Raw genomic sequence first — 23546 nt, 5'->3', positions numbered from 1 at the left:
ACACATTTTGATGTTATATTTTAATTTTCATTTTCTTGCAGTTTAAACTTTAAAAAATAATTTCCACTTGAAACTTCCTCTTTGACATGTATTATTTAGAAGTATAGTGTTTAATTTACAAGTGTTTGGAGATATTCTGTTATCTTTCTTATTACTGATTTTAGGTTAATTTCCATTGCAGTTAAAGAATATACCTTGTGTGACTTCACTTCAGTTCTGTTTAATTTGTTAGAGCTTGTTTTGTAACCCAGGATGTGGTCTATGTTCATAAATGTTCCCTGTGGATTGCTATGTTGAGTGGAGTGTTCTGTAAATGTCAGTGAGATATAGTTGGTTATTATTGGTGTTCAGTTCTGTACTCTTGCTGATATTCTGTCTGCTAGTTTAAGAAATTTCAAAGGGAAATATGTTGAGCTGTCCAACTACAGTTAAGGATTTGTTTCTTTGTCCTGTCTTTTGTTGTTCCTTGTATTTTGAAGCTTTATTGTGCATTCACTATTAGGTTGTATTCACTATTAGGTTGTTACATTTTCTTTTTGAATTCACCCTTCTGTGATTATATAATATCCCTTTGAATCCCTAGTTTTTCTTGCTGAAGTCTACTTTGTCTAACAGTATAGCCCCTTCAGCTTTTTTTAAAGTTGAAGTATTATTGATATATCTTTTTATTAGTTTCAGGTGTACAGCATAATGTTTGATATTTGTATGTATTGCAAAATGATTACCGCATTAAGTTTTTGTTGTTCAGTCTCTAAGTTGAGTCCATCTCTTTGCGACACGAGGCTTTCTTGTCCTCCATCTCCTGGAATTTGCACAAATTCATGTCCATTGAGTCACTGATGGCATCAGTAAGTCTAGTTAACATCTGTCACCATACATAGTTACAGTTTTTTCCTCTTTTGATGAGAACTTTTAAGATTCATCCTCTTGGGATTTCCCTGGCAATCCCATGGTTAAGACTCTGCATTTCTATTGCAGGGGATGCAGGTTCAATCTCTGGTCGGGGAACTTAAGATCCTACATCCCACATGCCCGACAGCAAGGCCAAAAAAATGAAAAAGAAATTTTTTTTTCTTAGTAGCTTTGTAATTTGTTGTTGTTCAGTTTCTCAGTTGTCTCTGACTCTGTGACCCCTTGGACTGCAGCACGCCAGGCTTCCCTGTCCTTCACCATCTCCCAGAACTTGCTCAGACTCATGTCCATTGAGTCGGTGATGCCGTCCAACCATCTCGTCCTCTCTCGTCCCCTTCTCCTGCCCTCAATCTTACCCAGAATCAGGATCTTTTCCAGTGAGTTAGTTCTTCGCATCAGGTGGCCAAAATATTGGAGCTTTAGCATCAGTCCGTCCAATGAATATTCAGGGTTGATTTCCTTTAGGATTGACTGGTTTGATCTCCTTTCTGTCCAAGGGACTCTCAAGAGTCATCTGCAACCCCACAGTTCAAAATATGTAATACAGTATTAATCATAGTCACCATACCACATTGTACATAACATCCCATGACTCATTTACAGTATTTTATAACTGGAAGTTTGTAATGAAATGGGTGGAGGGGGTTGAAAGGTACAACTTTCAGCTTTATTTTGACTACTGTTTGCATGATGTACTTTTTTTCATCCTATTAACCTTTTTACATTATTGATGTGAATTTAATCTTGGCAGTAGTTTGATCATTTTTTGAACCATCTGGTAAGCCTAGTTAACATCTGTCACCATACATAGTAACAATTCTGACAATCTGTTTTTTAAATTGTCATGTTTAGATAATTTCTACTTATGTAATTTTAGTATATTTGAATTTTAGGTCTACCACTTTATTATTTGTTTTATGTTTTTCATTTCTCTTTCTGCTTGCATGCCTTATCTTGGGTTATTTGAACAATTTAGTCATCAAGTTTAAAACTTGTCCAGCTTTTTAGTCTTTTTTCGATATACTATGTTTTACTAGTCAATCTAGGAATTACAGTGGACATACTTAACTTTGCACAATCTACTTAGTATGTTATCACTTTTTGTGGAATATATTAATAGAAATATCATGTAGGTCCCTTTACCTTGCTCCCTACCCGTTTATACTATTATGTTGTGGTTATCTTATGTATTATGTTTACATGTGTTGAAAAAAACCCATCAGTGTTGTTAGTTTTGCTTTTAACTGTCAAATACATTTTAAGAGGCTGAAGAGAACAGTCATCTGTTGTATTTACCCAGATATTTGCCATTTCTGTAATGTAAGATATAAATATTTGCCATTTCTTCCTTTATTTTAGTGTTCCAAGTTTTCTTATTAATGTTCCCTCATCTGAGAGTGACTTGTGTGTGTGCTGAGTAGTATCCGACTCTTTTCGACCTAATGGACTGTAGCCTACCAGGCTCCTTTGTCCATGGGAGTTTCCCAGCAAGAATACTGGAGTGGGTTGCCATTTCCTCCTCCAGAGGGTATTCCTGACTCAGGGATGGAAGTTGCATCTCCTGTGTCTCCTGCATTGGAAGGTAGATTCTTTACCACTGAACTACCTGTAAAAACCAGAGAATGATTCATTCCCCCTGTATTTCTGAAGGGTATTTTCACTGGGTATAGAATTCTGGGTTGACAGTTCTTCTCTGGTCATACTTCCTTTTGGCCTCTGTGGTTTCTGATGGGAAGTCGTCTTATTTGAATAGATGATCTGTAGGTAATGTGTTTTTCTTTGGCTGCTTGCAGTATTTTAAAAATTTGTCTTTAGTTTTCAGCAGTTTGATTAAGATGATTCTGAGCATACATTTCTTTGGGATTATTCAGTTCAGAGCGCTCTGAATTTTTCAGCCTGTAGGTTTATTTTGCTAAATTTGGAGAGTTTTCACCCAATATTTTTCCAAAAGTTTTTGGGTACCAAACTGTTTCTCCCATCCTTCTGAGATTCTGATGATGCAGTGTTAGACCCTTTGCTGTTTCTACAGATATGAGACTGATCACTTTTTTCAGTGTCTTTTTAAAATCTCTTTTTCATATTGAATACTCAGTATTGATCTATGTTCAAGTGCATTGGCACTTTACATTGTTATTTCCTTTCTGCTATCCAGCCCATAGAGTGAGTTTTTAACATTTTTTAAAAACAGATTTTATTTATTTTTGACTGTGCTGGGTCTTTAATGCTATGTTGGCTTTTCCCTAATTGAGGCAAGCGAGGGCTACTCTCTTGTTGCTGTGTGGGAACTTCTCATTGAGGTGGTTTCTTTTGTGGTGGAGCACAGGCTCTAGAGCATGCAGGCTTCAGTAGTCTCAGTTCCCCAGCTCTAAAGCACAGGCTCAATAGCTGTGGTGCACAGGTTTAGTCGCTGTGTGGTATATGGGATCTTCCAAGTCAGGGATCAAACCCATGTCTCCTGCATTGACAAGCAGATTCTTTACCACTGAGCTACCAGAGAAACCCCTCTTTTGATGATTGTATTTTTCAGTTCTAAAGTTTGTTTCCTCAGGAATTCCCTGGTGATCCAGTGGTTCTGACTCAGTGCTTTCACCGCCAGGGGCTGGGTTTGATCTCTGTTCGAGGGACGAAGATCTCGCAAGGCACACAGAGGGCCAAAAAAAAAATTGTTTCCTCTTGATGTTTTTTGTTTCTTTACTGAGATTTTCTAGTCATTCAAGAGTATTTGCCCTTACTTGTTGCAGTGTTTTCTAAATCTTTTTAAAAATTGAAGTGTGGTTGAATTGTTGAAATATTTTTACAGTAGCTGCTTTAAAGCCTTTGTCAATTAATTCCAGCAACTGTATGATCTCAGCATTGATGTATGTTGATTGTTTTTTTCTGTGAGTTGTTTACTGATTTGGTGTATTTCACTCAGTCTGTCCCCACCAGGGATCCTCTTTCTGGCTTCTCAAGACAGGACTAGAGAGTTGAGCTTCTCTTGCTGTTCATACTTTACTGTGTCAGTGCTCACTTCTGGTTTCAGACTGCCTTGCATCTAGGAAGTACCAGAGGGGAAAACTGATAAATTCACTGCCACTTTATTGGTGTATCAAACTTGTGAGATCTAGTTTCTCGCTTCTTTGGTTTTGTGTAAAAATCAAGTCTTTGGCTGGATATCTTCTGTTTTCACCCCCAAAGCCACATACTTTTTTCTCCCCTCTGATCTGTATCCCTGGAGTCTCATTCTGTGTACTGTGTATGTGGGCCCCTTTGCTTCCTGGCTTCCAGTTAAGGGATAGATGGACCTGCAGGAGGAATGAGGTGTGAATTGTCTGCGCCTCCACCAGTGTAATTCTTTGCTGGTGGCCCTTTCTGGATAGCTACCCTCCCCAGGTTCCACGTCTTCATCTTGCCCATTCAGGCCTAGATGTATTTATGGTTCTGGGGCAGTTCATTATCCTTTGTTCTTTTCTTTAAATGGTACCCACATCTTTGTAAGTAGTATCTTTATGGAATTCTCCTCACTTTAACCAGGTGTGGATACTGTGTGTTTCTAGCTGGTACCCTGATGGTTAGACTCCTTTAAAGGGGCCTTATGATTTTACTTTTGTAAATCTGAAAGGTGTTATTCCTGAATCATAAGATTAGTAATTTAGGTTTATTTTTATCTACTTTCTGTAGTAGGTTTACAGTAGGGTTTTGGGAGAGAACGTCTCTCCTCACATTCCCAGCCAAAAGATTCACTGTGAAATATAGACACCTCTTCGGGATTTTCAACTTCCTTCACAATGTTGGATTTATATTTGTAGCATAAAACATTCAGTTCCTCTTTCAGGAAATTTTAGCACCTAAGTCCCTGATCATGTGATTGTTTAGGTTCCTTTTGTTCCCATGCTGTTTGAGCATGGTCCCAAACTAGCATTTGTGGATGTTGACCCATCTTTGACAAATATGTGAAATAGAGGTGTCTTTATACCCTCCAGAGTTTTTTCATGTTACTAAAGCTACCCTTTATTACCTGTCTCTCTGTGATGTGTCTTTCAGTGTCTAGCCACTTTAGTTACCCATTCTGATAATGTTTACTGAGGAGTTAACATTTTACTTTTCTAAGGAGGCAGATGAATTTATTTATATTACTTGTTTTTTGATAGAAATTCCAAATTACATCTGAGGTAGATTTGGTTTTAGTGTTAGTCCAAATTCCTTAGATTTGAAAAGAGTTTACATATAGGTGTTGACTAAAAAATATGCACAGCTTGAGAGTTGCTAGTTAAGTTTTGTTTGGGGCAAAATGATGGCTGCAGTCCCGGAGACAGCACCTCAGTTCTGAGAGACTGTTCTAAGGAGGCTGGAGGGGAAATGAGGCTATGAACAAGTTTCTAACAAAGGGAGCAGGCAGTTTGAACCTCAGAGATGAGGTTATCAAGTTAAGGAGTTTTGCATTCTGTGTGTGGGAAGAGGCAAGCCTCTGGATTCACTGAATTCATTCCTTTCATATGCACCTCCTCTACCCAGAGCTAAATTGTTTCCTTGTTCACCTGAAGGAGTGGCAGATGGCTCCTTTTTTGTATCAACACCCCCCCTCCCCGCCCAGCAGTCACCGTTGGGGGGGTGGCAGCATCTGTTGGATGGCAGTTTCCAGAGCCCTCATTTGCATTTGGAGGCCAGAAATCGCTGATGGCCATGGCCGTGACATTTCTTGTTTATTGTTAGGGCAGGAAGTATTTTCATTTCCTAGCTCCTCCCCATGGTAATAGTTCTTCTCTGTATTCTTGCCACCTCTCCTTAATCTCTTCAGCTTCTGTTAGATCCATACAATTTCTGTCCAAAGTGTCCATCTTTGCATGAAGCTATACAAAAAACTATACAAAAAGGATCTTCATGACCCAGATAATCACGATGGTGTGACCACTTACCTAGAGCCAGACATCCTGGAATGTGAAGTTAAGTGGGCCTTAGGAAGCATCACTACAAACAAAGCTAGTGGACGTGATGGAATTCCAGTTGAGCTATTTCAGATCCTAAAAGATGATGCTGTGAAAGTGCTGCCCTCAATTTGCCAGCAAATTTGGAAAACTCAGCAGTGGCCACAGGGCTGGAAAAGGACAGTTTTCATTGCAATCGCAGAGAAAGGCAATGCCAAAGAATGCTCAAACTACTGTACAATTGCACTCATCTCACATGCTAGTAAAGTAATGCTCAAAATTCTCCAAGCCAGGCTTCAACAGTATGTGAACCATGAACTTCCAGATGTTCAAGCTGGTTTTAGAAAAGTCAGAGGAACCAGAGATCAAATTGCAAGCATCCACTGGATCATCAAAAAAGGAAGAGAGTTCCAGAAAAACATCTACTTTTGCTTTATTGACTGTGCCAAAGCCTTTGACTATGTGGACCACAACCAACTGTGGAAAATTCTGAAAGAGGTGGGAATATCAGACCACCTGACCTGCTGAGAAATCTGTATGCAGGTCAGGAAGCAACAGTTAGAACTGGACGCGAAACAACAGACTGGTTCCAAATTGGAAAGGGCTGATAAACGTCAAGGCTGTGTATTGTCACCCTGCTTGTTTAACTTATATGCAGAGTACATCAAGAGAAACACTGGGCTGGAGGAAGCACAAGCTGGAATTAAGATTGCCGGGAGAAATATCAATAACCTCAGATATGCAAATGACACCACCCTTATGGCAGAAAGTGAAGAGGAACTAAAAAGCCTCTTGATGAAAGTGAAAGCGGAGAGTGAAAAAGTTGGCTTAAAGCTCAACATTCAGAAAATGAAGATCATGGCATCCGGTCCCATCACTTCATGGGAAATAGATGGGGAAACAGTGGAAACAGTGACAGACTTTATTTTTAGAGGGCTCCAAAATCACTGCAGATGGTGACTGCAGCCATGAAATTAAAAGATGCTTACTCCTTGGAAGAAAGCTATGACCAACTAGACAGCATATTAAAAAGCAGAGACATTACTTTGCCAACAAAGGTCCATCTAGTCAAAGCTACGGTTTTTCCAGTAGTCATGTTCAGATGTGAAAGCTGGACCATAAAAAAAACTGAGTACTGAAGAATTGATGATTTTGAACTGTGGTATTGGAGAAGACTCATGAGAGTCCCTTGGACACAAGGAGATCAAGCCAGTCAATCCTGGTTTGGAAATCAGTCCTGAATATTCATTGGAAGTACTGATGCTAAAGCTGAAACTCCAGTACTTTGGCTACCTGATGCGAAGAGCTGACTCATTGGAAAAGATCCTGTTGTCGGGAAAGATTGAAGGCGGGAGGAGAAGGGGATGACAGAGGATATGGCATCACTGACTCAATGGACATGAGTTTGAATAAACTTCGGGAGTTGGTGATGGACAGAGAGGCCTGGCATGCTGCAGTCTATGGAGTCGCAGACAGAGAGGCCTGGCATGCTGCAGTCTATGGAGTCGCAGAGTCGGACATGACTAAGCGACTGGTCTGAATTGAACCCCATGCTGATAAATTCGACCATATTTGGGAGACATTTCATGACCTTTTTTTTTTTTTTTTTGTCCCATGGTGCTGGGAGGCTCATCCCAGATCAGGTAAAACATCTTTGTTGATAAAGTCACTCCAGGTGTTAATTTCCTAATCAATGGAATTGGGCCCATTTATAAATAAAAAAAGTCTGTGTATATAGGATCCAGGAATTATTTCCCTTGTTGCCTCTTTCCACACCTAGAATCACACTATTGCAATTATTCTGTTATAAGTGTGATCTATTTCTTCAAGATGTTTAGTTATCATTAATTTGGATGAAGGCCTGATTATGCATCATGTAGTACAGAAGACAGCAATCTTATAAACACATTATAAGTAATAACAGTTAATAACGTGATTAACGTTTCAGATAGGGATTTAAGCCATGAGCTTTCAGAACCAAATCATCTTCCTAAAACAGCACCCATTAGAGGATTCATCTGGTATATAAACACAGCATTCAGTTTGAAATATAGCACAGGTGCCCCTTCGAGATGCTGTAAGGATAGTAAGGGCCATATGATTTTGTAAGACAGCTTTTCTTATCATAGAGACCTCAATTTTGTGGGCTAATAGCCTGGTTGCATTAATCATATAATGCCTTTTGAGTGAATTTTGGTGAGAAATAACATTTTCCAGTCCTACAGAAGGTGGAAAAATAGCTGCTAAGTGATCATACCAGTGAAATAGAGATCTCTTGGTCCATCAAGTTCATATTGATGGTAAATTTGCTGGAGTCATATCAAAGTTTGTACATAAGTGGCCTTGAACCCAAGGGAATCCTAAAGTATACCTTCCTAGCCAGTCTGGTGGAAGCCAGGGTCATAGATTTGACCCACAAAGGCCATTTAGTTCTGTTAGGTGTATTTCTGGTTTTCTGACCCAGTCTGTTCCATATCAATCACTGTCTTTTACGAGAAATGGTACATTGGCAGTTTTCATAAGACAGCCTAATTTTCTAGTGCAATTAGGTTGATTATCTTTGGTATGATTTAATTGTTCTCAGCATAAGGGTGGCCTTTAGGATAAACGACTGTAGCCTGGTATTAGCCAGATAAACCCATCCCATAACTGAGGAAGCATCCCTCTTAATAGTCTAGAGTTTACTTTTTCTTTTTTTGACTAGGATTTAACCTGTTGCTCTTATTGAGCTTGAGTAACCTTAAGGCAAAATTCATATTTATGGCCAGGGTCAGAATAAATATGTTTGTTTGGCCAAATGAGTTGGTCTTATTTAATGATTATCAGTAGTAGCCCAGACAGAGCTATAATTCCTTTCTTCTAAAATAAACTCTGTAAGAGCCAGCCAATCAGAGCCTTGGAGGGGAGAAACCCACCAAGTTAAACTAGAGGTACTGGATACAGGTAATTGACCACAACCCAGCAGTATGATTGATTTATAAAATTTGCATAAGATCATGCCCATGATAGAAAAACATTTGATTCATGTGTAAGAGTCCAAAAAACCAGGAAGAAAATGTAATGAACAATTGTACAAATCAGATCCAGATATTGGATCAGCTAGCTGTCTACTTCTTATGTCATTGTCTTCACCGAAAAATTGATGCTTTCGAACTATGGTGTTGGAGAAGACTTGAGAGTCCCTTGGACAGCTGGGTGAGCAAATCAGTCAGTCCTAAAGGCAATCAACCCTGAGTATTTATTGGAAGGACTGATGCTGCAGCTCTAATACTTTGGCCACCTGATGCAAAGAGCCGGCTTATTAGAAAAGACCCTGATACTGGGAAAGGTTGAAGGCAGGAGGAGAAAGGGATGACAGAGGAAGAGGTGGTGGATGGCGTCACGAACTCAATGGACGTGAGTTTGAGAAAGCTCCTGGAGATGGTGAAGGACAGGGAAGCCTGGCGTGCTGCAGTCCATGGGGTCGCAAACAGTCGGATGTGATTGAGTAACTGAACAACAATGGCCTGGGGCATATCTTGTGGTTTTGTTTATGGTTTTATAATTAAACAAGCCTGCTTGATAAAAGCTTGAGAAAGAACATCAAAAAAAAGAGATGGAGAAATTGGAGAACATAAACGAAATGAAATGGAAGCACTAAATATGAAGTAGAAAAAGTGAAACAAACTAGATAAAAGGAAAAGATAATTATATACCAGTTGTTTTAAAACATGACTGGTCATTGGAAACATATCTGGAGCTCTGAAGAAAAAAAGCAATACCTGAACATTTGTATTTTCAAAAATTTCAAGATAATTTTGATACGCATCTGGATCTTAAAAAGTGATTACAGATTTTTCTGTTAGATCCTAGTTTGGGTGATATATTATTTTTCTGTTCACCAATCATGATAAAATTATTGAGTGAGTAATAGTTACATAATCACAGTAGTAAAAGATGTTTATCAGTTTTCACAATCAGTAGCCAGACAAAAAATAAAAGATAATTATAATTGCAACCCATAATGGGAACATGATTAACTTAACAATATAAAACAATTACATACAATTTTGGGGGGATCAGGCAGAGTGATGTGTGTGGTAAGTGGAAGTGCATGCATGCACATATTTTCATTCACCCAGCCAGCCTCTGTCTTTTGGTTGGTGCATTTAATCCATTTACATTTAAGATGATTATCTACATTTAAAGTGATTATCAATGTGCATGGTCTTACTTCTTAATTGTTTTGGGTTTATTTTCTGTAGGTCTTTGCCTTCTCTTGTGTTTCCTACCTAGAGAAGTTCCTTTAACATTTGTTGTAAAGCTAGTGGTGCTGGATTCTCTTAACTTTTGCTTGTCTGGAAAGCTTTTGAATTCTCCATCTTGCTGGGTAGAGTATTTCTTGGTTGTAGGTTTTTCCCTTTCATCACTTTAAATATATCATCCAATTCCCTCTGGTTTGTAGAGTTTGTTGAGAAATCAACTTGATAGCCTGATGGGAATTCTCTTGTATGTTATTTGTCATTTTTCCCTTGTTGCTTTTAATAATTTACCTGTCTTTAATTTTTGTCAGTTTGAATACTATGTGTCTTGGTGTGTTCCTTAGGTTTATCCTTCCTGGGACTCTCTGTATTTCCTGGACTTGATTGACTATTTCCTTTCCCACGTTCAGGAAGTTTTCAGCTGTTATCTCTTCTAATATTTTCTCAGGTCTTTTCTCCCTCTCGTTTCCTTCTGGGACCCATTTAATACGAATGCTGGTGTGTTTAATGTTGTCCCAGAGGCCTCTCAGGCTGTCTTCATTTCTTTTCATTCTTTTTTCTGTATTCTATGGCAGTGATTTCCATCATTCTGTCCTCCAGGTCATTTATCCGTTCTTCTGACTCAGTTATTCTGCTGTTGATTCCTTCTAGTGTATTATTCATCTGTTTGTTTGTTCTTTAGTTATTGTACGTCTTTGGTAAATATTTCTTACATCTTCTCAATCTTTGCCTCTGTTCTTTTCCCAAGATCCTGGATCATCTTCACTATCATTATTCTGAATTCTTTTTCTGGAAGATTGCCTATCTCCACTTAATTTAGTGGTTTTTCTGGGATTTTATCTTGTCCCTTTATCTGGGATATACCTTTCTGCTTTTTCATCGTGATTAACATTCTGTAATATGGTTTTTGTTTTAGCCACTGTGAGACTGTGCTTATTCTTGCTTCTGTCTGTCCTCTGATTGATGAGGCTAAGAGGGAGAGACTGGAGATAGGAAAAGTAGGTCTTGCTCAATAAAGCTTTAATCCAATTATCTGCTGGTGGGTAGGGTTCCTTCCCTTCTTTGTAGTTGTTTGGCCTGCAGGTCAGTGGGTTCTGTCCTTGTTCAGTCGTTGTTGTCGAACTCTTTGCAACTCTGTGGACTGCAGCACGCCAGGCTTCCCTGTCCTTCACTGTCTCCCAGAGCTTGTTCAAACTCATGTGCATTGAGTTGGTGATGGCATCCAACCATCTCGTCCTTTGTCATCCCCTTCTGCCTTTAATCTTGCCCAGCGTCAGCATCCAAAGAGGGGGCTCTTGGCATCAGGTGGCCAAAGTATTGGAACTTCAGTTTCAGCATCAGTTCTTCCAATGAATATTCAGGACTGATTTCCTTTAGGATTGACAGGTTTGAAGTTCTTGCTGTCCAAAAGACACTACAGTTCCAGAGCATCAATTCTTCGACACTCAGCTTTCTCTATAGTCCAACTCTAGCTTTGACTAGACAGATCTTCATCAGCAAAGTAATGTCTGTGCTTTTTAATAGGCTGTCTAGATTTGTCATAGCTTTTCTTCCAAGGAGCAGGTGTCTTTTAATTTCATGGCTTCAGTCACTGTCTGCAGTGATTTTAGCAGCCCAAGAAAATAGAGAAATAGTCTGTCACTGTTTCCATTGTTTCCCCATCTTTTTGCCATGAAGTGATGGGACTGGATGCCATGATCTTCGTTTTTTGAATGTTGAGTTTTAAGCCAGCTTTTTCACTCTCCTCTTTGACCTTCATCAGGAGGTTCTTTAGTTCCTCTTCACTTTCTGCCATAAGAGTGGTGTCATCTGCATCTCTGAGGTTATTGATATTTCTCCTGGCATTTCGCATGATATACTCTGCATATGAGTTAAATAAACATGGTGACAATATACAGCCTTGATATATTCCTTTCCCAGCTTGGAACCAGTCTGTTGTTCCATGTCTGATTCTAACTGTAACTTCTTGACTTGGATACAGGTTTCTCAGGAGGCAGGTAAGGTGGTCTGTTACTCCTGTCTCTAGCTATAAGAGGATTTACACCAAGGGGGACCTTCCTGTGCCCCTTTCCCTGAGGTCAGCCCCTGCTGATCCACATCTCCACAGGAGGCCCTCCTCCACTAGCAGTTAGTTTTGGTTCAGTCTCCTGTGTGGTTACTGTCCCTCTCCTCTTGGTTTTGCTGTGTGCAAAATTCTGTATGTTCTCCAAGACTGGAGTCTCTGTTTCCCCCAGTCCTCTGGAAGTCCTATAATCAAATTGCACTGGCCCTCAATGCCAGATTCCCTGGGGATTCTCCAGGCTGGGAAGCCTGGCGTGGGGCTCAGAACTTCTTTGGTATTATTGTTCTGCAGTCTGTGGGTCACCCACCTGGTGGCTATGGGATTTGATTTTATTGTGATTGCACCCCTCCTACCGTGTTAGACCTAGCTTTTGTTTGGATGTTGGGATTGACTGATGGCTCAGTGGGTAAAGAACCTGCCTGCCAATGCAGCAGACACAGGAGATGCGGGTTCGATTCCTAAGTCAGGAAGATGCTCTAGTGTAGGGTGTGGCAACTGACTCCAGTACTCTTGTCTGGAAAATCCCATGGACTGAATAGCCTGGTAGGGTATAGTTCAAAGGGTCACAGAGTTGGACTGGACTGACTAACACTTTCGCTCTTCACTTTTTGTTTGGATGTTACGTTTTGAAGTTCACGTTCATAATTAGTAGAAATAGTGCTGTGTTGATAGAGAATGCATAGTGGTCGATGCACAGTGTTATACCCTAAAGTCTTACAGATGATACAGGAGTGGTTTTGTTGACTTAACTCAGCTATTCAGCAAAAGTCTTGGTAAATAATAGCCTTCTGTTGTCGAATTTATTTTATTTTGGTTTTTGTTCTTAATTTTAACTGAAGTATAGTTGATTTACAGTGTCAATTTCTGCTGTACACCAATGTGATTCTTGTACATATAGATACTTTCTTTTTTAAAAATTATTTTCCATTATGGTTTATCGTAGGATATACTGAATTTAGTTCTTTGTGTTGTACAGTAGGATCCTATTGTTTATCCTTGTTGAATTCTATATTAATACATGAAGTTTTTTTTTAGCTTTTTACCCGTTTGTATATTTCTTTGTGAGTAGTTATTAATGATATTTCTGTGATCTTGGGCTGTAGCTTTTTCTAAAGGTTGAGACTTAGTAGGAGGATTTGAGGACTAAAGGTGGTAATGTTTATGAATTTGGATATAAATTTGATAATCTCTTTGTATCACTACCTTTGTGTTTTATGGGAGAGTAGGAGGCCTTCCTGGAGAAGGCAACGGCATCCCACTCCAATACTCTTGCCTGGCAAATCCCATGGACAGAGGAGCCTGGTGGGGTGCAGACCATGGGGTCGCTAGGAGTTGGACACGACTGAGCAACTTCACTTTCACTTTCATGCATTGGAGAAGGAAAGGGCAACCCACTCCAGTGTTCTTGCCTGGAGAATCCCAGGGACAGGGGAGCCTGGCGGGCTGCTGTCTGTGGGGTCGCACAGAGTCGGACACAACTGAAGTGGCTTAGCAGCAGCAGGATGCCTTCCTGCTTCTGTTTTTTTTATCACCTTACTCCTATGCCAGTACATAGATTAGATACTCATTTCATCCATCACCAAGTTCTTTCATCTCTGTGTTCAAAATAGATCTCAGTGCAATCACTTCTGCCATTACTGCTGACTGTCCCATCCTAAGCTGTTTTCATCTTTTGTTTGGACTGCTCTAATAGCCTTGTCCTTGGTCCTCTTACTTCCATTATTCTCCTCCCCCAATCAATTCTCCACACAACAGCCAAATGACCTTTAAAAAATGTGAGTCACATCATGTTATTTATCTGAATTTAAAAATTACTCTGGTTTATAATGTGAAATAATTCACCATCTCACTGGTCTTAATTCCTGAACTAATTTTGACTTGAAAGTAATCACCATGCTTCTTATCTTTTCCCAGGAGGAACAACACAGCATGCTGGGCTCTGGATTTAAAGCTGAGCGTTTACGAGTCAATTTGAGATTAGTCATAAACCGTCTTAAACTGTTGGAGAAAAAAAAAAGTGAGTGGTGCATGCTTGCCTTTTTTTTTTTTCTAGAATACATGGTTGAGTCTTAGCACCTTATTATTAGCTCTTTCAGGCTAGCAGTCTGAAGTCTTAGGGATCCTATATCCTCTAAGTTTTGGATACATTTCTGCTATCTTTTGTGACTAGTTAGACTGAGTCACTTTGTAACAGGGAAAGGGGCATACTCTTTCTATGGAATAGATAAATGACTACACAAACACTATTCTCACCTAGAAAAGGTAGCAAATTCTAGAATAGATGAGATGAGACTAAGTTTGCTAAGGAAGGGTGAGCTAGGATATAGTAGAAACACCGACTTTTCTCTTTTGGGGTGGATGTCTGCCTGCAGGCCAGGGCCCATGTACTACTGCTGTGTGACTGGAGTGGGATTTGTGCTTTAGCGGAATTGGCCCAGAAAGCAAGGAAAGAGATTGCTGACTATCTGGCTGCTGGGAAAGATGAAAGAGCTCGAATCCGAGTGGAGCACATTATTCGAGAAGACTACCTTGTGGAGGCCATGGAGATCCTGGAACTGTACTGTGACCTGCTGCTGGCTCGATTTGGCCTCATCCAGTCTATGAAGTAAGCTGTTTTGTCCTTTTTTTCCCTTCATCAAGACGTAGTTGATTTCGGAAGAAAATTCACGTATTTAGTATGTGCAAGTGTATAATTTGATGAGTTTGGGCCATAGGCATTTATATAGCTGTACACATCATCATAAGTTAAAAAAGCAGTTGTCATCTCCAAAAATTTCCTTGTATCCCTTTTTTTTGATAAGAACACTTAACATAAGATCTGCCTTAAACAGTTCAAAAAATTTTTTTATGAAAAAATTTATTTGTTGCTGCTTTGGGTCTTTGTTGCTATGCATGGGCTTTGTCTAGTTGTGGCAAGCGGGGCTGCCCTCTGGTTGCAGTGCTCCGGCTTCTCTTTGTGGGGGCTTCTCTTGTTGCAGAGCATGGCCTCAAGAGCTCGTGTGCGTAGTAGTTGTGGCACATGGGCTTGGTTACTTCGTGGCTTGTGAAATATTTCGGGACCAGGGGTCAAACCTGTATCCCCTGCATTGGCAGGTAGATTCTCAACCACTGAACCACCAGGGGAGTCAGTTCTTAAACATTTTTAAGCACTCAGTACAGTACTATTTAACTGTCAGCACAGTGTTATTCAGTAGACCTCTAGATCTTTTTCATTTTGTAGAACTATAATGAAGTAAGGTATTTTGATTTGAAGATTAAATCAAATCACCTCTGGAATTTGAGAAAGGAATGTTACTGGCCTCTTCCTGTGTGTGGGGAGCTAGCTCTCAGGGACTACCACTTCATGTACACAAGGATGTTTTTCCTACTACTCACTTGAGGGCCTGATCTCAGTGTAGACTACTGTTGAAAATGTGAAATCTGAAATCAAGAGGCCTGAATTTGAGACTTGGCTCAACCATTTGCTGACTTTGTGACCATGGGCTGGTTTCTTAGTTTGAGATTTTCTCCCAAAATTGGATGACAGAAATGTCTGTAAGCCTAGAGTTATTGTGAGGATCCAGTGAGATTTGTGGCTCAGACAGTAAAGCTTCTGCCTACAATGCGGGAGACCTGGGTTCAATCCCTGGGTCCAATCCCTGGGTCGGGAAGATCTGGAGAAGGCAGTGGCAACCCATTCCAGTGTTCTTGCCTGGAAAATCTCATGGATGGAGAAGCCTGGTAGGCTACAATCCATGGGGTTGCAATGAGTCAGACATGACTGAGCAACTTCACTTTCACTTCTCACTTTCAGTAAGATTTGTGAGATTGCTTTAGAGGAGGTTATCAAGTATGTGATACAGATGAGGTTTTGTTTGTTTGAAAGAATATTAAATTTTACTAATTCCCCCCCCCCCCACCTTAATTAGGGAGTTAGATTCTGGTCTGGCTGAATCTGTGTCTACATTGATTTGGGCTGCTCCTCGACTCCAGTCAGAAGTGGCAGAGCTGAAAATTGTGAGTACAACCAGTTTCAGTGATGCATGTAGTTTTTCCTGCTGTTAGAAAAGTTGGTTTATATATGTCACTTCTGCTTACTTATTTTGTACCCTTCTCATGCTGCCTTTGAAAAAGGCTTTGTGAAATGGTTCATAGAATGGAACTGTTCATAGAGTAGCACAGTGTTTTCCAAACTTGAATAGTTTTTCTAAGAGGCAAAGTTACATATAACCCATGTTTTTTCTTAAATTACTTTTATTGTAATGTCATTTAAGTATGTTTTTAAATAACTGTAAGTCAGTAAAGTTACAGTAATATTAAGGGAACAGATGTTTTCTTTCATTCATTTGTTCCAGAAATATTTATTGAGTCAGTGTTGTGCATTACATGGCTACTGAGAGTGCAGTGGTGAGTACTCTTATGGCTACTCTTATAGCTTAGAGTCTGGCAGGACACACAGACAGTAACTGAAAAATTACCTGCCACAACATGGATATGGTACTGCTCAGGTACAAATTCAGTCGAGTTGTTTTCTCTCCTGTTTTCTACGTCTTTGCCAGTTATTCACTTGGATATTGTCTCAGTCTTATCTCCCACCTATCTTATAAAATTTCCTTGTCCTCTGTATATTTTTATTTGAGCTCTTTTTAATTAAGTCTCTGAATATTTATTTTTTAAATAGTCTATTTTTTTTGTTATTGTTGTTTCATGGCTTCACTGTCTTCTAACTCTAGGAATATTATAGTCCTTCATAAACTCTTCTTGTTTCTCTAATGTTTGTTTACTTCTGTTTCTTAAACTGTTTTTATAGTAGAGGGTTTTCTGAAAGGTTTGGCTGTTTATTAAAGACTGAGGTACTGAAAATGGGTTGGAACCTCTTGTGTGCTTAGGTGGGTCTTAATGCCAGATGCCAATTTTTTTGTCTCCTTTTTTTTCTTCCAGTTTTAATGGGATATAATTGACAATACAGGACTGTATAAATTTAAGATGTACAGCATAATGATTTGACTTACATCATGAAATGATTATCACAATAATTTTGGTAAACATCTGTCATCTCACATTGTTGTTTAGATGCTAGTCGTGTCCGACTCTTTGTGCCCCCTGGACTGTGGCACGCCAGGCTTCCCTGTCCTTCACTATTTCCTGGAGTTTGCTGAAACTCAAAAGTCTGTTGAGTCGGTGATGCCATCGATCCATCTCATCCTCTGTCACTCCCTTCTTCTGCCTTCAGTCATTCCCAGCATTGGGGTCTTTTCCAGTGAGTCAGTTCTTTGCATCAGGTGGCCAAAGTATTGGAGCTTAAGCTTCAGCATCAGTCTTTCCAGTGAATACTCAGGACTCATTTCCTTTACAGTTGACTGGTTTGATCTCCTCACTGTCCTAGGGACTGAAGAGTATTCTCCAGGACCACAGTTCAAAAGTATCAATTCTTTGGTGCTCAGCCTTCTTTATGGTCCAGCTGTCACATCCATACATGACTACTGGAAAAACCATAGCTTTGATTGTACAGATCTTTGTCGGCACAGTGATGTCTCTGCTTTTTAATATGCTGTCTAGATTTGTCATAGCTTTTCTTCCAAGGAGCAAACATCTCATCCATCTGGGCACTTCAGATGATATACTCTGCATATCAGTTAAATAAGCAGGGTGACAGTATACACCCTTGACATACTCCTTTCCCAATTTTGAACCAGTTCGTTGTTCCATGTCTAGTTCTAATGGGTGCTTATTGACCTGCATATGGCTTTCTCAGGGGGCAGGTAAGATGGTCTGATATTCCCATCTCTTTATGAATTTTTTGGTTTGTTATGATCCACACAGTCAAAAGCTTGGATATAATCAATGAAGCAGAAGTAGATGTTTTTCTGGAATTCTTTTTCTATGATCCAGCAGATGTTGGCAGTTTGATTTCTGGTTCCTCTGCCTTTTCTAAATTCAGCTTATATATCTGAAAGTTCTCAGTTGATGTACTGTTGAAGCCTAGATACAAAATTAAAGAAATAGAAAAAAAGTTAGTTTTGTGAAGTGAACTCTTTATAATTTACTCTCAACAATTTCACGTATAACATACAGCAGTGTTAATTATATTTATCACTGCATCTCTAGTCCTTACAGTACATTGCCTCTCCAGTCCTTATTTATCATTTTAAAATTAATTTTTATTGGAGTATAGTTGGTTTACAATGTTGTTTGTTTCTACTATACAGCAAAATGAGTCAGCCATATGTCTGCATATATCCTGGCCCCCGCCTTTGGAGTGCCTGTTCAGGTCACCATGTGCATTAGGTAGAGTTCCCTGTGCTACACAGTATGGTCTCAGTAGAGTATCAATCCCAGTGTCCCAGTTCCTCCTGTCCCCTGCCCTTTCCTCCTTGGTGGCCATATATTTGTTTTCTATCTCTGTGTCTGTTTCTGCTTTGCAAATAAGATCATCAGTACCATTTTTCTAGATTCTACATATATGCTTAATATATGATATTTTTCTCTTTCTGACTTACTTCCATCTGTTTGACACTCTAAGTACGTCCATATCTCTGCAAATGACTCAACTTCATTCTGTTTTATGGCTGAGTGGTATTCCATTTTATCTATATACCATATCTTCTTTATCCATTCCAAAATTCATGGACATTTAGGTTGCTTCCATGTCCTGGTTATTGTAAATATACTGCTGTGAACATTGGGTACATGTATCTTGTTGAATTATGGTTTCCTCTGGGTTTATGCCCAGTAGTGGGATTACTGGGTCAAAGGGTAATTCTGTTTTAGTTCTTTCAGGACCCTCCATACTGTTTTCCATAGTAGTGGTATTAATTTATACTGCCACCAGCAGTGTAAGAGGGTTCCCTTTTCTATATACCCTCGCCAACATTTGTTGTTTGTGTTTTTTTTTTTTTTCATGATGGCTATTCTGACCATAATAAGGTGATCTTACTATAGTTTTCATTTGCATTTCTCTAATAATTGGTGATGTTGAACATCTTTTCATGTGTTTGTTGGCCTTCTTACTTACAACTGAAAGTTTGTAGTACCTTTTGACTGCCTTCATCAATTTCCCTGTCTCATCTCTAACCACAAATCTGATCTCTTTTTTTATGAGTTTGTTGTATGTTTGTATGTTTCTTCTTTAAGTGTAATTGACCTACAGCACTATGTTGTTCCTATTACACAATTTAGTGATTTTTCTATACATTTCAAAATGATCATAATTCCAGTTACGATATGTCACCATACAAACAGATTAGTTATTGACTATATTCCCCAAACTGTACATTTGCTGCTCATGACTCATTTGTTTTGCAAATGGAACTTTGTATCTCTTAGTCCCTGGATTTCCTCTTCCTGCTCCCCTCTTGTAACCACTTTATCTATAACTGTTTCTGTTTTGTTAAGTTCATTTGATTTTTTAGAATTCCACATATAAGGAAGATCATGTGATATTTTATTTATCTGACTTATTTCACTTAGCATAATACCCTACAGGTCCATCCATGTTGTTGCAGATTGCAAGATTTCATTTTTTTTAAGTGAGTGAGTAATAGTCCATTGCATATATGTACCGCATCTTTATTCATCTGTTGATGGTCACTTGGGTTGATTCCATATCTTGGCTGTTGTAAATAATTCTCCAGTGAGAATAGGTGTGGATATGTCTTTCTAATTAGTGTTTTCATTTACTTTGGGTAACTACCCAGGAGTGGAATTACTGGATCAGATATTAGTTCTATTTTTAATCTTTGGAGGAATCTTCATAGTGGCCACACCAATTTACATTCCCACCAACAGTGTATGAGTGTCCCTTTTTCTCCACATCACCACCAACACTTATTTGGTGTTTTTTCTTTTTTTATTATAGCCCTTCTGACAGGTGTGAGGGGCTATCTCAGTGTGGTTTTGATTTGCATTTCCTTGATTAGTGATTCTGAGCATCTTTTCCTGTGCCTGTTGGCCATCTGTAGGTGTCTTTGGAAAAATGTCTGTCTGCCAGTTTTCTAATTGGATTGTTTTTTTGGTGTTGAGTTGTATGAGTTCTTTGTGTATTTTGGATAATGACCCCTTATCAGATCCATTGTTTGTGAATACCTTCTCCCACCAGTAGATGTAGCCTTTTTATTGATAGTTGATTTCACTGTACAAAAGCTTTTTAGTAGGATATAGTATCATTTGTATATTGTTGCTTTTGTTTCTTGTGCCTGAGACATACCCAAAAGAATATTACTAAGACCAGTGTCAGAAGAGTGTACTGCCGTATTTTTTCCTAGAAGTTTTATGGTTTCACATCTTATGTTTAAGTCTTTAATCCATCTTGAATTCATTTGTGTATGGGTTGAGAGAGTAGTCCAGTTTTCCCACTATCATTTATTGAAAAGGCTGTCTTTTTCGTGTTCTTGCCTCCTTTGTTGTAAATGAATTGCCCGTGTAACTGTGTTCATTCTTGAACTCTGCATTCTGTTCCATTGATCTGTTTGTTTTCTTTGTGTGTGTGCACACATGCGTGAGCCCGTACATACTGTTTTGATGACTGTGCTTTTTAGCATAGCTTGAAATCAGGGAGCATGATACTTCCAGCACCAATTTATTGTAGGATAATTTAAGCCATTTCTCAAGGGCCTCCAGACTGTCAGGAACTAGTTTCCTTTCCTTGGGTTGGTCATTTTCCTCAGAGAGAAATTTTCCTATCTTCTACATGGAAGGTGTAAGCTAGCTAGCTACATTTTTCAAAGCATGGGGGAGAAGGAAGCCAAAGGTATCATTCTCTTGGGGAAGACTTTCATTTAATTCTCCTGTTCCGAGTAGATATTTCTGGTCTCTGCTGTGCAGTTCAGTGGATGGATGAATAAACAATAACTAAATGAATTAATATGTACCTTTTGAGGCTTTGCAGGTCCAGTCTTTCGGAAATCCTGAGTAGAAGCGTATTTGCTATTGATAGGAGGAAGCTTGAAGCCACCTGTAGGAGTGGTTTCCATTTTTATTTACTGTTCTTTTTCTCTGTAGGTTGCTGATCAACTCTGTGCCAAGTATAGCAAGGAATATGGCAAGTTATGTCGGACCAACCAGATTGGAACTGTGAATGATAGGGTAATGAATGTACTTGTTAAACATGGACCAGTGCGTGGGGTGGTAGCAGGTTATTTTACTGCCTGCAGTATTTCTAGTGGGTATCACTGTAATGTAGCATTCATTTAAGATTGCACATTTCATAGAAAGAAGGCTGGCTGGCAGTGTAGTCAGTCAACTCCTTAACCCTGCCCGACACCTCTGATTGTGAAGCTCTGTCATCCTGTGTCATTCCTGATTCTATCCCCTGTCCTTTGTGCCACTTGTGATATATGGAGGTAGAAGCGAGGCGGGGAGAAAGATGGGTGAATTCAGATGTGGAGTGCCAGTGTCAGTCTTTGTGCATAAGTAACCAGAGTGTGAGACATACATGCATGTTGTGCTTTGTGACTGAAGAAAAGAATAACTGGTTGGAACTTTTCTTTTCTCTCCATTGACTTGTAAAATGAGAGAAACAAAGTTTTACAGTGATACAGGATAGGCTTAGGCTGGTTTATATAGATACATGTTAACCCTGGATCTTTTGCTTAACAGCTAATGCACAAACTGAGTGTGGAGGCCCCACCCAAAATCCTAGTGGAGAGATACCTGATTGAAATTGCCAAGAACTACAATGTGCCCTATGAGCCCGACTCTGTGGTCATGGTGAGTTTAGAGTCCTTAGAATACAACAGTAAATAAGTCTCTCTAGATCACTGTGTTTGAAAAAGAAGCATATTCTTTGCACTCAAGTTTGTGTGTGGGAGTTGAAGCCTTTGTCCAGTTAGTGCTTTTGGGTTAGCAGTAAATAAGCCTGCATCTCTCTCACTGAGTGTTTAAGGATCCGAAGAGATGAATGACTAAAAGCACTTTGAAAAGGTACAGACTTTGATACAAATATAAAATGGCATTATTGCTACTTTTCAGTGAAGTTCAAGGAACTGGGTAGCAAGAGAAGCCCCAAGACCCAGAACAGATCTTGAAACATTTTTTGGGCACCTGCCATGTGCCCCAGAAAGCTGAGAATACACAAAAGATATAAACAAGGCCACTGTCCTAAAGAGGCTTACAGTGAAAGGCAAATATGGAAGTAGTAATTCAGAGGTTATGGTTGATGGGGGAAAGTAGATGTTTTGGTGTGCTGCTCAGACAACCTTCCCCCCTACTCCCGGCCCCAGTTACAGGCACACTTCAGGACAGAAGCATTTATTCCCCCATCTCTTTGATGACTGGTGGCTCACACAGCTGAGTGTCCCTCCAGCAGTGGCCCTCTTAGGAGAGAGCTTCCCCACCCAGGGTCTTTCCTGGGGGCAGCTTGTATCTGGTCATTGCAGGGGATTAAAGACTGCCCCTTTGCCCCAGTTGGGAACATGTGCTGTAGGCCCATCCTAGCTCCAGAACTCTGGGGGAATTAGCCAAGCCCTCTGTTGTGAAGGCATGGCAGCCCAACTTCTTACTTTGCTCAGGCCTGCTTCCTTCATATCCCCATAGGTCTCTATCCCAAGAGCCCTCTCCAATAAACTTCGGTCATGCTGGTCTCCATCTCAGAGCTTCCTGGGGAACCTAGCCTGTGACAGGGCCTGATGATACGGGTTTCTCTCTTTTCCTTAGGCAGAAGCTCCTCCTGGAGTAGAGACAGATCTTATTGATGTTGGATTCACAGATGATGTGAAGAAAGGGGGCCCTGGAAGAGGAGGTGGAGGCGGCTTCACAGCACCAGTTGGTGGACCTGACGGAACAGTGCCAATGCCTATGCCTATGCCTATGCCATCTCCAAACACTCCTTTCTCATACCCGCTGCCAAAGGGACCTGTAAGTATACATACAAATAAGTGTGGATGTAAACTCTAGAAAATGTAATAGATGACAAGCTGGTTCTGTGAGCGCACTCAGGAGTTGTAGGTAACATTTGGTGTAGTTTATTGATTATACTGTGGAAAAAAGCAGCATTGGGATTTGGAGAAAGTCTTTTGGTTAACCTACAGGTAATGAAGCAGGAAAATCTAGAGAGATGGTGCTAGAAAAAACTGTGTAGGTTTTCTGGGACTTGTAGGTATACTAGTAGCTTTTTCCAAAACTGAATAATCATCACTTATTGCCAAGTAGAAAAACATCTGTTGTAAACATGAAGATGAAAGTCACTGCTAGTAAGAAAGTCTGGGGACTTTGCTGTAGTCCAGTGGTCAAGACTCATGCTTCCACTGCAGGGGCGTGGGTTCAGTTCCTGGTTGGGGAGCTATGATCCCACATGTAGTGATACCCCCCACCTCCCCAAAGAAAGTGATAATAATCTCCATTTGTGGACTTGAAAGCAGTTAGTAATTTGATGAATAAATAGCCTGTCTACAGGTCTTTAAAAATCTAGGTCTTCCTGATGACATGTTGTCTCACGTCCTTTTAGGCATT

The 23546-nt window shown here is 39.8% G+C and overlaps 2 protein-coding genes across 4 annotated transcripts in view; one reads left to right on the top strand and one right to left on the bottom strand.

Moving 5' to 3' along the window:
• The window catches only part of IST1 (IST1 factor associated with ESCRT-III), a 35255-nt gene that overhangs the window by 7674 nt on the left and 4035 nt on the right, over positions 1–23546 (top strand). For 2 of the 3 annotated variants that reach the window (XM_069550267.1, XM_069550268.1), the window contains exons 2-7: positions 14034–14136; positions 14544–14724; positions 16028–16115; positions 21099–21182; positions 21696–21806; positions 22752–22952. In XM_069550267.1, the coding sequence (XP_069406368.1) occupies positions 14049–14136; positions 14544–14724; positions 16028–16115; positions 21099–21182; positions 21696–21806; positions 22752–22952 (753 nt within the window). In that variant the 5' untranslated portion in view covers positions 14034–14048. Of the gene's footprint in view, positions 1–14033; positions 14137–14491; positions 14725–16027; positions 16116–21098; positions 21183–21695; positions 21807–22751; positions 22953–23546 lie in introns of all 3 variants that reach the window. The other variant, XM_069550269.1, reaches the window with a different exon arrangement.
• The window catches only part of PKD1L3 (polycystin 1 like 3, transient receptor potential channel interacting), a 90831-nt gene continuing 85280 nt past the window's right edge, over positions 17996–23546 (bottom strand). The window contains 1 exon segment of the mRNA XM_069550256.1: positions 17996–18080. The gene's annotated coding sequence lies outside the window, so the exon portion shown is untranslated.

Source organism: Ovis canadensis, chromosome 14 (genome assembly GCF_042477335.2).
Source record: "Ovis canadensis isolate MfBH-ARS-UI-01 breed Bighorn chromosome 14, ARS-UI_OviCan_v2, whole genome shotgun sequence".
Lineage (NCBI taxonomy): Eukaryota > Metazoa > Chordata > Mammalia > Artiodactyla > Bovidae > Ovis > Ovis canadensis.
The sequence above is the reverse complement of the archived record's forward strand: the minus strand, read 5'-3'. Positions and strand labels throughout refer to the sequence as shown.